Source organism: Mesocricetus auratus, unplaced genomic scaffold, assembly GCF_017639785.1.
Source record: "Mesocricetus auratus isolate SY011 unplaced genomic scaffold, BCM_Maur_2.0 Super-Scaffold_100014, whole genome shotgun sequence".
Lineage (NCBI taxonomy): Eukaryota > Metazoa > Chordata > Mammalia > Rodentia > Cricetidae > Mesocricetus > Mesocricetus auratus.
The window spans coordinates 30,719,801-30,733,192 of record NW_024429197.1 but is presented as its reverse complement, the minus strand read 5'-3'; the positions used below and the strand labels follow the sequence as shown (position 1 = coordinate 30,733,192).

The window sequence follows — 13,392 nt, the reverse complement described above, 5'->3', positions numbered from 1 at the left end:
CCACTGCCTGGCCTCTATGGCTAACTAGTGTAGCTAGCTTTGTACTCTGATTTTCAGGCAAGCTTTATTTGTTAGATCATAAAATATTACCACAATCAATCTCTTTCCTTTAATTAGAAAGTTTATTTACATTTTAAATAATTAATAGTCAGGGTGGTTTAATGTATGCCAGTTAGCTATTTCTTTTCTTGTGCATACAAGGCAAATGTTTTAATATTGCGTTACATCCCCAGTCTTAGTTGATTATTTATGAATGTTGGTTGGTTTTTGTTTTGTTTTCCCTTTTTTTGAGATAGAGTCCTACTTTATAGTCCTGCTGGCCTGGAACTTACTATGTAGGTAGACCAGGCTGGTGTGAACTCAGAGCTTTGCCTGCCTCTGGAGTGTTAGGACTAAGGGTGTGAGTTACTGTGCCTGGGCATGGTTTTTAAAAAAAAATTAATATTTTTTTTCTTCTTTGTCAGTAATTACCCTGGCAGTAACATTTAACACTCTTAAATTTATTGCAAACCAGTTTGTGTAATGTCAGCACAGTTTCATTTGTATGAACACCCTACTTATATACCTCTTATTTCCTTCAAGTGTTTCATAGTGACAGGGATGTGATGTGTCCTTAAGCAGTTTTCTTGTTTCATAAACACCCAAGTATACTTAACATAAACCAAGGTGTCTGTGCTGCCACTAGTTTATATTTAGCCTTTTAAGAATTATTCTACCGTTTTATGCTTTTTTTTAAAGCAGAAAGTGCTCTTAGCCACTGAGCCATCTTTCCAGTCCTTTTTTTTATGTTTATTTATTTATGATGTATACAGTGTTCTATCTGCACACATGTCTGCAGGCCAGACGAGGGTATCAGATCTCATTATAGACGATTGTGAGCTGCCATGTGGGTGCTGGGATTTGAACCCGGGTCCTCTGGAAGAGCAGCCAGTGCTCTTAACTGCTGAGCCATCTCTCTAGCCCCCCCCCCCGTTTTATACTTTTATAATGAATCCATACCCTTTTATTCTCCCCCCTTCTCCTGAAACTCTCCCCAACAAATCCCAGCCCCACTTTCATGACTTTTTGTGAGTAATCCACTGAATGGCTTGTATGAGCATGGGTGAGTGGTTATTCATACGTACTTGGGCAACTTCTTAGGGGCTGTACAACTAAAGAAAAAGATTGTCTCCACTCCCAACAAACACAAATCTCAGTAGTCCCTCTTGGCTGGCTGAGGCCTCAGAGGTCCTTCCCCACCCATGATGAAATGTTGATATAGCCATAGACCCTATACTCTCACGAGACTACTGTTATGCATGTGGACTGCTGTAGACTTCATAGGTTCGTAATGATTTATGTTTTGGTGTGTATGTGTGTTCAGGGGCATATTTGGAGCACATAGGTCTTCTGAAAGAGCAGCCTGTGCTCTTTACGGCTGAGCTGTCTCTTCACATCTTGTTCCCCTCTCCTGAGCACCTCCCTTTCCATGAGGGTGTGCTTTTTAAATTAAGGCTGAGAATTGGGAGTCAGGTCCTCATCTTGGGCAGCCATTGCATTTACCCACTGAGCCACCTCCCTTTCCCCAGTATTTGTCTTTTTAATTATGTAAAAGGAATCAACCCAACAGGTACAAAACCAAACCAAAAAATAATGACTTTTACATTTACCTATGTAGTTAAATGTACGTGTGTTTTAATTTTTTTCAAAAAAGATTAGATTTTGTTTTATGAATATTTGCCTCCATGTCGGTATGTGCATGCTTGAATTGGAATTGTAAGTGGTTTTGGGCTGCTCTGTGGGTGCTTGGAACCAGATCGGGTTCCTTTCCAAGAGCAGCTGATACTCTTAGCCACTCTGCTATCTCTCAACCTCCCTGTTACTGACATTTTGAACAATTAACAATGTATTTGCTTAAGCTGGGTATGTGTGGTAGTACACTTTGGAGACTGTAGTAGAAAGATTGGGAGTTTGGGATTAGTGTGGACTGTATAGTGAGTTTTATTTCACCCTGGGCTATATAGCAAGGACCCTCCCCAAAAAAAACGCAACAAAGATGTATTTGTTTTATTAAAAAAGAAGATTTGGAAAAAAGGGAGTAAGAAATTAATAGTTGTATGGTTTTTACATCTAGCAAAGTGTTTTGTTAACATACAGGTTCCCCCCCCCCCCACAGGGTTTCTCTGTGTGGCATTGGAACCTATCCTGGAACTAGCTCTGTAGCCCAGGTTAGCCTCAAACTCACAGAGATCCGCCTGCCCCTGCCTCCTGAGTGCTGGGATTAAATGTGTGCACCACCAATGCCAGGCTATTAACATACAGTTTTAAGGTGAAAATAAAGAAGAGGCATACTTAGCCAGGCCTGGCAGTGCACATCTTTAATCTGAGTACTAGGGAGGCAGAGGCAGGCAGATCTCTGAGTTTGAGGTTTGTAGTGATATATTATTTATGATTTATTAAAGCTTGTCTAAAGATTCAGAAAAGCAAAGTCAACTTCAGGCTATAGAAATCAATCAGTGGTGTCACACACCTTTAACCCCAGCAGCCAGAAGCTAGGAGGTGGTGGTATACACCTTTAATCCTAGGACTCAGGCTTAAGAGGTAGCTGGATCTCTGTGGGTCTAAGGCTACCGAGATCTGCACAACAGTGAATTTGTCTAAAAGAGAATTATAGCTCACACCTTTAATCCCAGCATTAGGTAAGTATATAAGACAAAAGCAAGGTCTCAGGGAGGCATTCATTCCAGCCCCTCTGAGGAGAGGTTAGAGTCTGAGGCTTGGTAAGAGCCTGGTGGTCAGCCCTTTTAGCCTGAGGTAGAGGTAAGAATTAGTGGCCTACTGCTTTGCTTTACTGACCCTCAATTTGAAGCTTGAATCTCATTATCAGTCTCTGGGTCTTTTATTTATTCGTGTTACAAGTCTTGCCTGGTCTACAGAGCAAGTTCCAGGACAGCTAGCTCTATACAATGAAACCCTGTCCTGAAAAAACAAAAACAAAAAGCAAAAAGCCTGCCTTAAGATATAAGGAAGATATCTGGTGTCTACTTCTGGGCTTAAATACAAAAAGGAAGGAAGGAAGGAAGGCAGGCAAGAAGGAAGGAGGGAAGATAGGTAGGTAGATGGGTAGGTGTGGTGGGTTTGCACCTATAATCTCAGCATTTAGGTGAGGCAAGAGGATAAGGAGACTTTATCATTTCTAGATGCTTCCTAAATTCAGTGCCTATAACTGAAAAAAATATGATTCATTGCAATTCTTACTGAAAGGGGTAAACTAAACTCAAGGGGCTTCACTTCTAATAATTTAGAAGTAAAGGGACCAGACCCTCACTCAGCCCCCTGCTTTAATAGCCATGACCAGTTACGTAGGCCTCTGAGATAAGGAAACTCCAGATCCTAGCCTCCCGGAGCCTAGGGCCAAAACTGAATACAAAGAAACTCCAAACCTTCCCTCCCTCAGCTTCCTAGATGCTTGGTTCCTGGGAACTGTTTGGCCACAAAAGAAACTCCAGGGGAGACCAAAACCTCCCCTGTTGTCTCCAGGTACAACAGGCCACCTGCAAGTAACAAGACAGTGCCATAGAAACCACAGAATGTTCCCTCTCAGCACTGACCAATGAAAATAATTGTTACACAGGTATTTTATGCCAAAAATAATGACTTTGAGAAATTCTCCTAATTGTTCCCAGATGTCATCCAATCAGAAACCAACCCGTACCTACTGATGTAATCCTGTAACTTTTGTCTATAAAACATAGCAGTAGACAGGGAACTTCACTCTCTCTGGAGGCTGCTGCCTCAGCTTGCTAGATGGGGTCCCTGTCATGGGTGAATGAACAATCATTAAACCTTGCTTTTGCAGTTTAGTGGGTCTGTTTTCATGGTGGTCTCTGGGGACTTTGCAACTTGGGCATAATACTTACATCAGTGATTATAAAGTCTTTGATAATATTTTTAAAGGTTTTATTTATGTGTATGTGTCTATATAATCCTGTGCCCATGCATGCAGTTGGAGTTACAGCTGGGATTAAAGATGTGCGCCACCACTGCCCAGTTAAGGCAGGATTTCTTGATGTGTCTGAAGCTCACTAATATGCCTAGTCTATTTAGCCAGGTTGCTCTAGCATCTGCTTTGTCTCTACCTTCCAAGGGCTGGGACTACAGGTTGGTTCCTGTATCTCTAACATTGTCATGGGTTCTAGGGGTCTGAACTCTGGTCTTCAGGGATTTCCTTTTAGGCATTTACTCACTGAACTGTCTCCATAGTTCCTCTCCCTCAGCATTTTTCCCCCAATGAAGTTAACCAACAAAATTGTGCTCTAATATTATATAAAGTCTTTATTCATGGCTCTTGTCAATGTACAAAAACTAGCTTTCACCTCAAAAGGAATGTGATAATTTATTCTGGAGTCAAATGTGACTATGGCCCAAGAACACAGATTTAGGTTTCCTCCCTCCTTCCTTCCTTGGTTTTTTTCAAGACAGGGTTTCTCTGTGTCTTTTTTGGAGTCTGTCCTGGAACTAGTTCTTGTAGACCAGGCTAGTCTCCAACTCACAGAGATCTGCCTGTCTCTGCCTCCCATGTGCTGGGATTAAAGGTGTGCGCCACCACCGCCTGGCTAGATTTAGATTTCTTTTTTTTTTTTTTTTTTTTTTTTGGTTTTTCGAGACAGGGTTTCTCTGTAGCTTTGGAGGCTGTCCTAGAACTCACTTTGTAGACCACGTTGGCCTCGAACTCACAGAGATCCGCCTGCCTCTGCCTCCCGAGTGCTGGGATTAAAGGCGTGCGCCACCAACGCCCGGCTAGATTTAGATTTCTTAATACCATTTTCCAGTGTAGTAACAGATAAATGAGATTTACGCATATATTTATTTTGCATGTGTTACTTAACAGAACAAAGAAAGTCACAAACTAAGGCACCTTTTTGTTGGATTACCGTAGAGCAGGGAAACCTCTGCTGTAGACATCAGATGTTATCTGATGATATTTTAGCCTATTGGTGGTAGAAACTTGGGATCTCTTTGTACATTCTGATAGTCATAAAACTGTTAGGTCAAACACAGAGCTGGGCAACAGGTAGCTATTAAGGGAATTAAAATAGTTCTAGATATTTGGCTTTCTTTAGTCATGAACGTTCTAATTCAGTGTGTCTTGTAGAATCCAGAAATTTCTGGAAATTTCCGTTCATATCAGTAAGATGCCGTCTGCAAATTATTAATGACTAATAGCACACCACTAGAAAATTTAAGAACATTTTGGTTACTATATGAGGTAAAATAAAACTTTAAAAGATAAAGCCTATTTTTCTTTTTTTACATTTATCTTGTGTGTGTGTGTGTCTTTCTGTGTGTGTGTGTCTTTGTGTGTGTGGTGGCATGCATGTGCATGTGGAGGGCAGAGAGTATATCTTCCACTGTGTGAGCACTAGGGACTGAACTCAGGTTGTTGGATTTTGCAGCAAACCCCTTTATCAGCTGAGCCATCTCATTGGCTCATTTTACTTTTTAAAATAAGACATGTCAGTTTTTGTAATATTTTAGCAAGAGCCATTTATTTAGGCAACTTAAATTTTATATGTGTGGGTGGGTATGTGAGTACTGGTGCCTATAGAGGCCAGAGCTTTTGGATCCTCCGGCACTGGAATTATAGGTGATCGGTTCTGGGAATTTTTTTTTAGGTAATACTTTTGTGTTTTATGATGAATACTTATGTAATTAGATTTGCTTGCTCTGATTTATAGTTTAGTAATATTACCTAGTAAAAGTCAAAGATAATAATACATAATAAATTCCCTGGAATTTGCCTTTGTTGGTAGAAGACTCTAGTTTTTATTCACATATTAATCTTTGCCAAGAGGCGTGGATCTATTTAAGGCACATTGGGCAAGGTAAAGAGTTAAAAAAAATTTCTATAAGATGTAATATGTAAGGAATTTCTAATATACAAATTCTATGACAGAGTGCAACATTTTTAACCATGTGTATAGGTATAGTCTTCTAAATTTAATGTTTCTTCATCAGTATACTTGTTCTTTCTCTAGTTTTTAGAGAAAAATGGGTTCTGATTGTTTTCAGTGTTCTTTTTTACTGTCACTTTCTTTGGGTTCACAGCAAAATTGAGCAGAAAACCATTCCCATATATTCCTTGTCCTCACATGTTTATAGCCTACCCCCATCATCAACACTTGGCACTAGAGTGATAGATTTATTATAACTGATACTACACCAAAGTCCATAGTTTTAAGCAGAACTTGTACTTTGTAGTGTTCATTATTTGGGTTTTAGGAAATACATGATAACAGAATTTAAAGTTTACTTGAATTCTTTTATAATTTTTACTTAAGGGGTGATTCTCATGTTTAGAGAATTGAGTATGAGTAGATTGTGTTATAAACAGGTGTTTCAGGATAAAATCTTGTGGGTGCTAGACTTTTATAAAGCTGAGGATTCTGTAACTTTCTTTATTGTGCACAGAGATTGAAATTCTGCTCTTCAGTTCTCCAATTCCTTATGATGATGGAGGCATATTTCAGGTCCCTCCCTCCCTCCCTCCTCCCTCCTTACCTCCCTCCCTCCCTCCTTACCTCCCTCTCTCCTTCCCTCCTTCCCTCCCCTCTCTCCTCCACTCTTTTCCCACTTCCTTCCCTTTGGTGTTTCGAGACAGGGTTTCTCTGTGTAGCCTAGGCTATCCTGGAGCTTGCTTTGTAAACTGCCTGGCCAGGTTTTATTTTTATGGAAATATTTACTTATTTTTTAGTGGAAATTCTCATTAGGCAATTGAAAGCAACTTTGTAAAAAGTCTGATTTTTGTTTGTTTTTCTGGGTGTCTTGTTTTTTGAGACAGTCTCACTTTGTAGTCTTGAGTAGCTTTGAACTAGTTAGGTAGACTAGGCTGGCCTGGAACTCACAGAGATCTGCCTGCCTCTTGATAAATGAGGATTTAAGCTCTTTCATACAGCTTTCTGAAGAATTTTTCTTCAGTTTTGAGAACAAATTTTAAAGTTTTTTAAATTGACTAATGACTAAAAATGTTTTTGGTTTTTAAATAACAGATTTTTGTTTTTATTTTTAAATCCTATAGTTTGCTTGCCTAAATTAGATTTGGAGCAGTTCATATACCTGAGATCTGCCATTTTACAGTATCACAATTGAAAAGAACCAGATTTTCAAATAATGGAAGAGCCCAAGACTTCTAAAAGCGAAAATCATGAACCAAAGAAGAATATTATTTGTGAAGAAAGTAAAGCAGTTAAAATTATAACTAATCAAACCTTGAAGCCTAGAAATGATAAGTCCATGACAGAAATTGGAATCAGCTCTCTGAATAGAAATAGTAATAAAAAAACCAAGCAAAATGATATTTGTATAGAAAAAACAGAAGTTAAATCATGTAAAGTAAATGCTGCCAGTATTCCAGGCCCTAAAGATTTGGGGTTAGTACTTCGAGATCAAAGTCATTGCAAAGTAAAAAAGATACCAAATTCACCCATGAAAGCCCAGAAGGGATCTTTACAGACAAAAGTAGAAAAAGCACCTAGTTTACAGGCAAAAGCAGAAAAATTAACAAAGTCAACTAATTTACCAGTAAAGGCAGAAAAAGCAACCTGTACAGCAACAGCAGCAACAACAGAAAAAGCACTTAATTCACAGAAGAAAGAAGAAAATATATCTACTTCTCAGATGAAATTACAAAAGGCACCCAGCTCACCTCTAGAACCAGAAAATGAACCCAGTTTACTGCTGAAAGAAAACATGAAGCAGACAGAATCACAACAGACTGGGAAAAAACTTATAAACTATGTTGTTTCTGTGGACAAAAGGAACAGTGAAGCTCTACAGGGAGAAAAATCAACTCTGGAAAACTTATCACCATCTCAGAGGCAACAGACGCGAACAGATAATATTGGTGACTCTGATGACAGTGCTTCAGGAATTGACGATACATCAGATGATTTGAGTAAGTATAAATATACATGGTGTTTTCTACAAGTTACCTTTTGGGCAGGATTTTCCTATTCATGTTCTGTAGGTTATTTCTGGTTTAGCTACTTTAATTTCAAAAAGTTGAAAACAAAGAGATAACAAAACCTTTAATTTTGCCGGGCGTTGGTGGCGCACGCCTTTAATCCCAGCACTCGGGAGGCAGAGGTAGGCGGATTTCTGTGAGTTCGAGGCCAGCCTGGTCTACAAAGTGAGTTCCAGGACAGCCTCCAAAGCCACAGAGAAACCCTGTCTCGAAAAACCAAAAAAAAAAAAAAAAAAAACCTTTAATTTTTTTTGTGGCAAGAGACTGCACACATGAGTTCAGTGGGTGTTTGTGAATGTACATACATGTGATAGTAGGGATCTGTCTTATCCTTGTGTATGCTGGTCAAGAACAAGTATTCTATCACTGGGCTACACTTTTGGCCTTGTACACTTATTTAGGTTTTTTAAGATGGTCTTATAACTCAAAATGGTCTAGAACTCTTGTTTCATAATTAAAAAAATTATTATTACTATTTTTGTTTTGTTATTAAACAGGGTCTCTCTGCAGTCCTGGTTGTCATGGAACTCATTATATAGACTAGGCTGGCCTTGAACTCACAGAGATCTACCTGCCTCTGTCTCCTGAGTGCTGGGATTAAAGGCATGTGCTGTAACTCCTTGAAATTATTTTTAATTATGTGCATATATGTGTGAAGGAGTATGTGTGTTTGTGTCTTTGTTCAGAGGCCAATGGTCTTGGATCTCCTGGAGCTATAGTTACAGTTAGTTTTGACTCACTTGATATGGGTGCTGGGACTTGAACCTGGTTCCTCTGGAAGAGCATTATGTGCTCTTAACTGCTGAGCCATCCCTCTAGCCATCACCTTGAACTCCGTTTTTCCTTTTAAATTATTTATTTGTATTGTATGTATATTTGGTGTTTTGCCTGCATGTATGTTTGTGTGAGGGTATTGGATACCCTGAAACAGGTGTTACAGACAGTTGTGAGCTGCCTTGTGGGTGCTGGGAATTGAACCTGGGTCCTCTGGAGGAGCAGCCAGTGCTCTCCAGCCCTTCACCTTGAACTATCTATCTATCTATCTATCTATCTATCTATCTATCTATATCTATTTATTTTTAATTAATTAAAAAAATTTTTTTTGGTTTTTTGAGACAGGATTTCTCTGTATTGCTTTGGAGGCTGTCCTGGAACTAGCTCTTGTAGACCAGGCTGGTCTCAAACTCACAGAGATCTGCCTGTCTCTGCCTCCTGAGTGCTGGGATTAAAGGCCACGGTGAACTCTTAATCCTCCTATTTTAGACAGTCTCAGAAGTGCTAGGGTTACATGAATTTACCACTATACCTAGCTCCCAGTCTTTTTTTTTTTTTTTTTTGTCTCGAGACAGGGTTTCTCTGTGACTTTGGAGGTTGTCCTGGAACTAGTTCTTGTAGACCATGCTGGCCTCAAACTCACAGAGATCTGCCCTAGCTCCCCAGTCTTAAAAAATGATATTGGGACTGTATTCTTATTTATTTAATAAATAGGTATCTATTGGGCTCTTATTTGTGGTCCAGTAATGTGTTTACAGTTGAAAACCAAAATGAAATCCAACTCCACGTCTCAAGAAAGCTTCCTATTTAATGTGTTACAAAGTGGATTTTCAGTGGCAAAAACTTGAGAATGTACATAGTTTAATTTTGTTATTTGACCTTCAGATTGGGTGACTACCTTATTAAATGTGGGCTGATTATGAATGAGATTCAATATTGATGGAGCAGAAATTTGAGGGCATGATAAAATTTCAGTTTTCAGGGCATAAAATGAAGGGGATTTTGAGTTATGACAGAACAAATATGAAGACATTTAAGAAATCAAAGATAGTTCTATGATAATGTTTTCTATTATATTTCTTTTTAATGTTTTTTTAGCTTCAATGCACCAGATTATTTGTTAGGTGTTAAAGTGGAAGCGGAGATTGATTAAGATGTATACTGTTAACATATGCTTGAACTACTACTGTAAAATTATTTTGTTCATTGTGATCTTGAGTTGTGTGTGTGTGTGTGTATTCATATACCTATCTACTTACCTACTTACCTACCTACCTATCTAAAAGAGAATGTCTTTCTGTGATGCTCTGGAACTTGCTTTGTAGACCAGGCTGCCTCCCATATCCTTAGTAATGGGATTATAGGCATGGTCACCACATCCAGGTTTTACTCACTTCTTTTTTTAAAATGTTTTGGCTGGCTGTGGTGGCCATTTCTTTTTAATACTAGCACTAAAGATCTCTTTAGTTTGAGGCCAACCTGATTTACATAGAGAGTTTCAGGCTAACTAGGCTACATAAAAAGACCTAGTTGAAAATATATTTAAATTATATTTTACTGATAGGCATAAGCTACCATGAAGAGCCCTGTTTTTTTTTTTTTTTTTTTTTTTTTTTGGATTTTCGAGACAGGGTTTCTCTGTGGCTTTGGAGGCTGTCCTGGAACTAGCTCTTGTAGACCAGGCTGGCCTCGAACTCACAGAGATCCGCCTGCCTCTGCCTCCCGAGTGCTGGGATTAAAGGCGTGCGCCACCAACGCCTGGCTAAGAGCCCTGTTTTGTTTTCAAATAATTGTCTAAGTATATGCATGTTTTGGTAATTTTAATTTTGCTTTGTTTAAATTAATGATATGGGAGGAGGCAGTCTTATTTTCTGTTGTTTCCATGGCTGGAGAATAAAGTTTACCTTGTTATAAAAATAAAAATAAACTGATTGGGGCTGTGGATATTACTTACCTAGTAGAACAGTTGTCTAATATACATAAACCCTGGATTTGATCATTAGCACCCTCTCAGAAAATTACAAATGCTTTATTGCCATATTTTGTGAAACATTGGTAAAAAGTTTAGAAATAGGACTGGTGAGTTGTCTCAGCAGTTAAGGGTGCTTGCCATTAAATCTGATGACCTGAATTTGATCCTTGGAACTCACATGATGGAAGGGAGAGAACTAACTTCCTGAAGATGTCCTTTGACCTGCACATATTCCACCACACCCTACCCCATTTCTTTTTCAGAAATAGCTATCTTTTCATTTCTGATAGGACATAGGTGATGGTTTATGCTTTAGTGTTCTGTGGCTGTGAAGAGACACCATGACCAAGATAACTCTTAGAAAAGAAAGCATTTAATTGGACTTTGCTTACAGTTTCAGAGGTTTAGTCCATTTGGGAACATGGTGGCAACACAGACAGGCATGGTGCTGGAGAAGTGGCTGACAATTTGAGACCTGGATCCACAGGTAGTAGAAGAGAGAGACTTGTCCCCCGTCCCCCCGAAACAGGGCTTCTTTGTGGCTTTGGAGGCTGTCCTGGAACTAGCTCTTGTAGACCAGGCCTGGTCTCAAACTCACAGAGATCCACCTGCTTCTGCCTCCAGAGTGCTGGGATTAAAGGCGGGAGCCACCAACACCAGGCAAGAGAGAGACTCTGACCTTAGAATGGGATTTTTTTTTTTTGTTTTTTTTCGAGACAGGGTTTCTCTGTAGCTTTGGAGGCTGTCCTGGAACTCACTTTGTAGACCAGGCTGGCCTCGAACTCACAGAGATCCGCCTGCCTCTGCCTCCCGAGTGCTGGGATTAAAGGCATGCGCCACCACCGCCCGGCTAAAATGGGATTTTTGAAACCTCAAAGCCCATCACCTACTGACACTTCCTCTAACAAGGCCACACCTCCTAATCCTTTAAAATAATGCCATTCTCTGGTGACCAAGTATTCAAATCCATAGTTTAGAAACAGATTTTAAAACATTAATAGAATTGTCTTTTTGTATAAGAGCAAATAGTTGAAGGAAACAGGTGAATGAGCCAAGTGATTATTTGGGGTAGAGTGTTTTTGACTTGAGCTTATCAAACTTTTAATATTCAAGATGAAGATATAGCTCAGTGGTAGAGAAATTTTGTAGCATGAGGGATGCTCTGGATTCAATTTCAAGGACTGGTTCACCTCTAAAACAAAAAACAAAACACAGCTTTACTCTAGATATACATGTAGCTCCCACCTGTGATATCAACATTTGAGAAGATGAGGTAGGAGGATTGTTGTGAGTTCTAGGCCAGTCTAGACTACAGAGTAAGACCCTGCTGTACAATAACAACCATATTGTCCCCTCCTCCCAAAGTCACCAACAAACAAAAGTTAACTTCAGTAAGCATGTGAGTCTCCTGGGAATCACATTAAAGTGGAGGTTGTTAGGCTTCATTCCCAGAGTTTTTGATTTAGAACATCTAGGAAGTGGCCTGAGAAACTGAACTCTAGCAGGTTCCTGGTTGCTGCTGCTGGCATGGGTTTAGGGTGGGAGATAGGAGTGGGTGAGTGGGGGGGGGTGGTTAGGACCAATCTTTTGATTATCATACCTTAAGTCATCATGAAAAAAAAAACAATGATCAAATTCATATCACCTTTCATTGTGCTTGCATCCTAATGCCTAGGAGTGAGACAATGTTGTTCACATATTTAGTGGTTAACCACACATTATAGTGAAACTAGTGTTAGAGTGAGTGGTAGGGTCCTGTATGATGTGGCATTCCTACTTCTGTGCCCTCATTTTCTTTTCTTTTTTTTTTTTTTTTGTGGTTTTACGAGACAGGGTTTCTCTGTATTGTTTTGGAGGCTGTCGGTCCAGCCTGGCCTTGAACTCACAGAGATCCGCCTGCCTCTGCCTCCCGAGTGCTGGGATTAAAGGCGTGCGCCACCATCGCCTGGCCCCTCATTTTCTTTTTAACTTTTCTTTCTCTGTTCTAGTTATGTAGTTTTCTTGCATTTTCTCTGAAGGCACTTAAGGAAGGACCTTTTCTTTTGCTTTTCCCTTTATGAATGCTTGTCCCTTAGATATCCATATAACTGACCCTTTTTAACTTCCTGTTTCCTTGTCATTTAAATTTACTACTATGGCGTATGTATGAAATGTGTATATGTTGAGGTGTATCTCATGATTTGTATGTAGCAGTCAGAGGACAACTTTGGACTGGATTCCCTTCCTCTTTCAAGGATGGAACTCAGGTTGCTACGCATGCGTGGCAAGCACTTGACCCCGCATCCTACTGACTTTCCTTTTGTTGTTGTTGTTATTGTTGCTTTGTTAGTCTATTTTGTTTTTGAGGCAGGGTTTCTCTGTGTTATACAAACAGCCCTGGTTGTCTTGGAACTTGATTTATAGACCAGACTGGCCTTGAACTCACAGAGAGTGCTGGGATTAAAGGCATGTGTTATCATCACCAGGCCAGAAGTCATCTTTTTAGTGCATATAGACTTACACAGATATCACTATTATCTAATTCCTTCTTTTCTTTCTGTCTTTTTTTTTTTTCTTCTTTTTGTTTTTGGTTTTCTGAGACAGGGTTTTCTCTGTGTATCTCTAGCTGTCCTGAAACATCACTCTGTAGACAAGTCTGGTCTGA

General features: G+C 39.5%; 1 protein-coding gene across 8 annotated transcripts in view; it reads left to right on the top strand.

Moving 5' to 3' along the window:
* Tut4 (terminal uridylyl transferase 4) overlaps positions 1–13,392 on the top strand; it is a 116,067-nt gene that overhangs the window by 13,548 nt on the left and 89,127 nt on the right. For 7 of the 8 annotated variants that reach the window (XM_040756991.1, XM_040756990.1, XM_040756989.1 and 4 more), the window contains exon 2: positions 7,058–7,933. The exons of the other annotated variant lie outside the window; for it this stretch is intronic. In XM_040756991.1, the coding sequence (XP_040612925.1) occupies positions 7,150–7,933 (784 nt within the window). In that variant the 5' untranslated portion in view covers positions 7,058–7,149. The remainder of the gene's footprint in view (positions 1–7,057; positions 7,934–13,392) is intronic. 8 annotated transcript variants of the gene reach the window in all.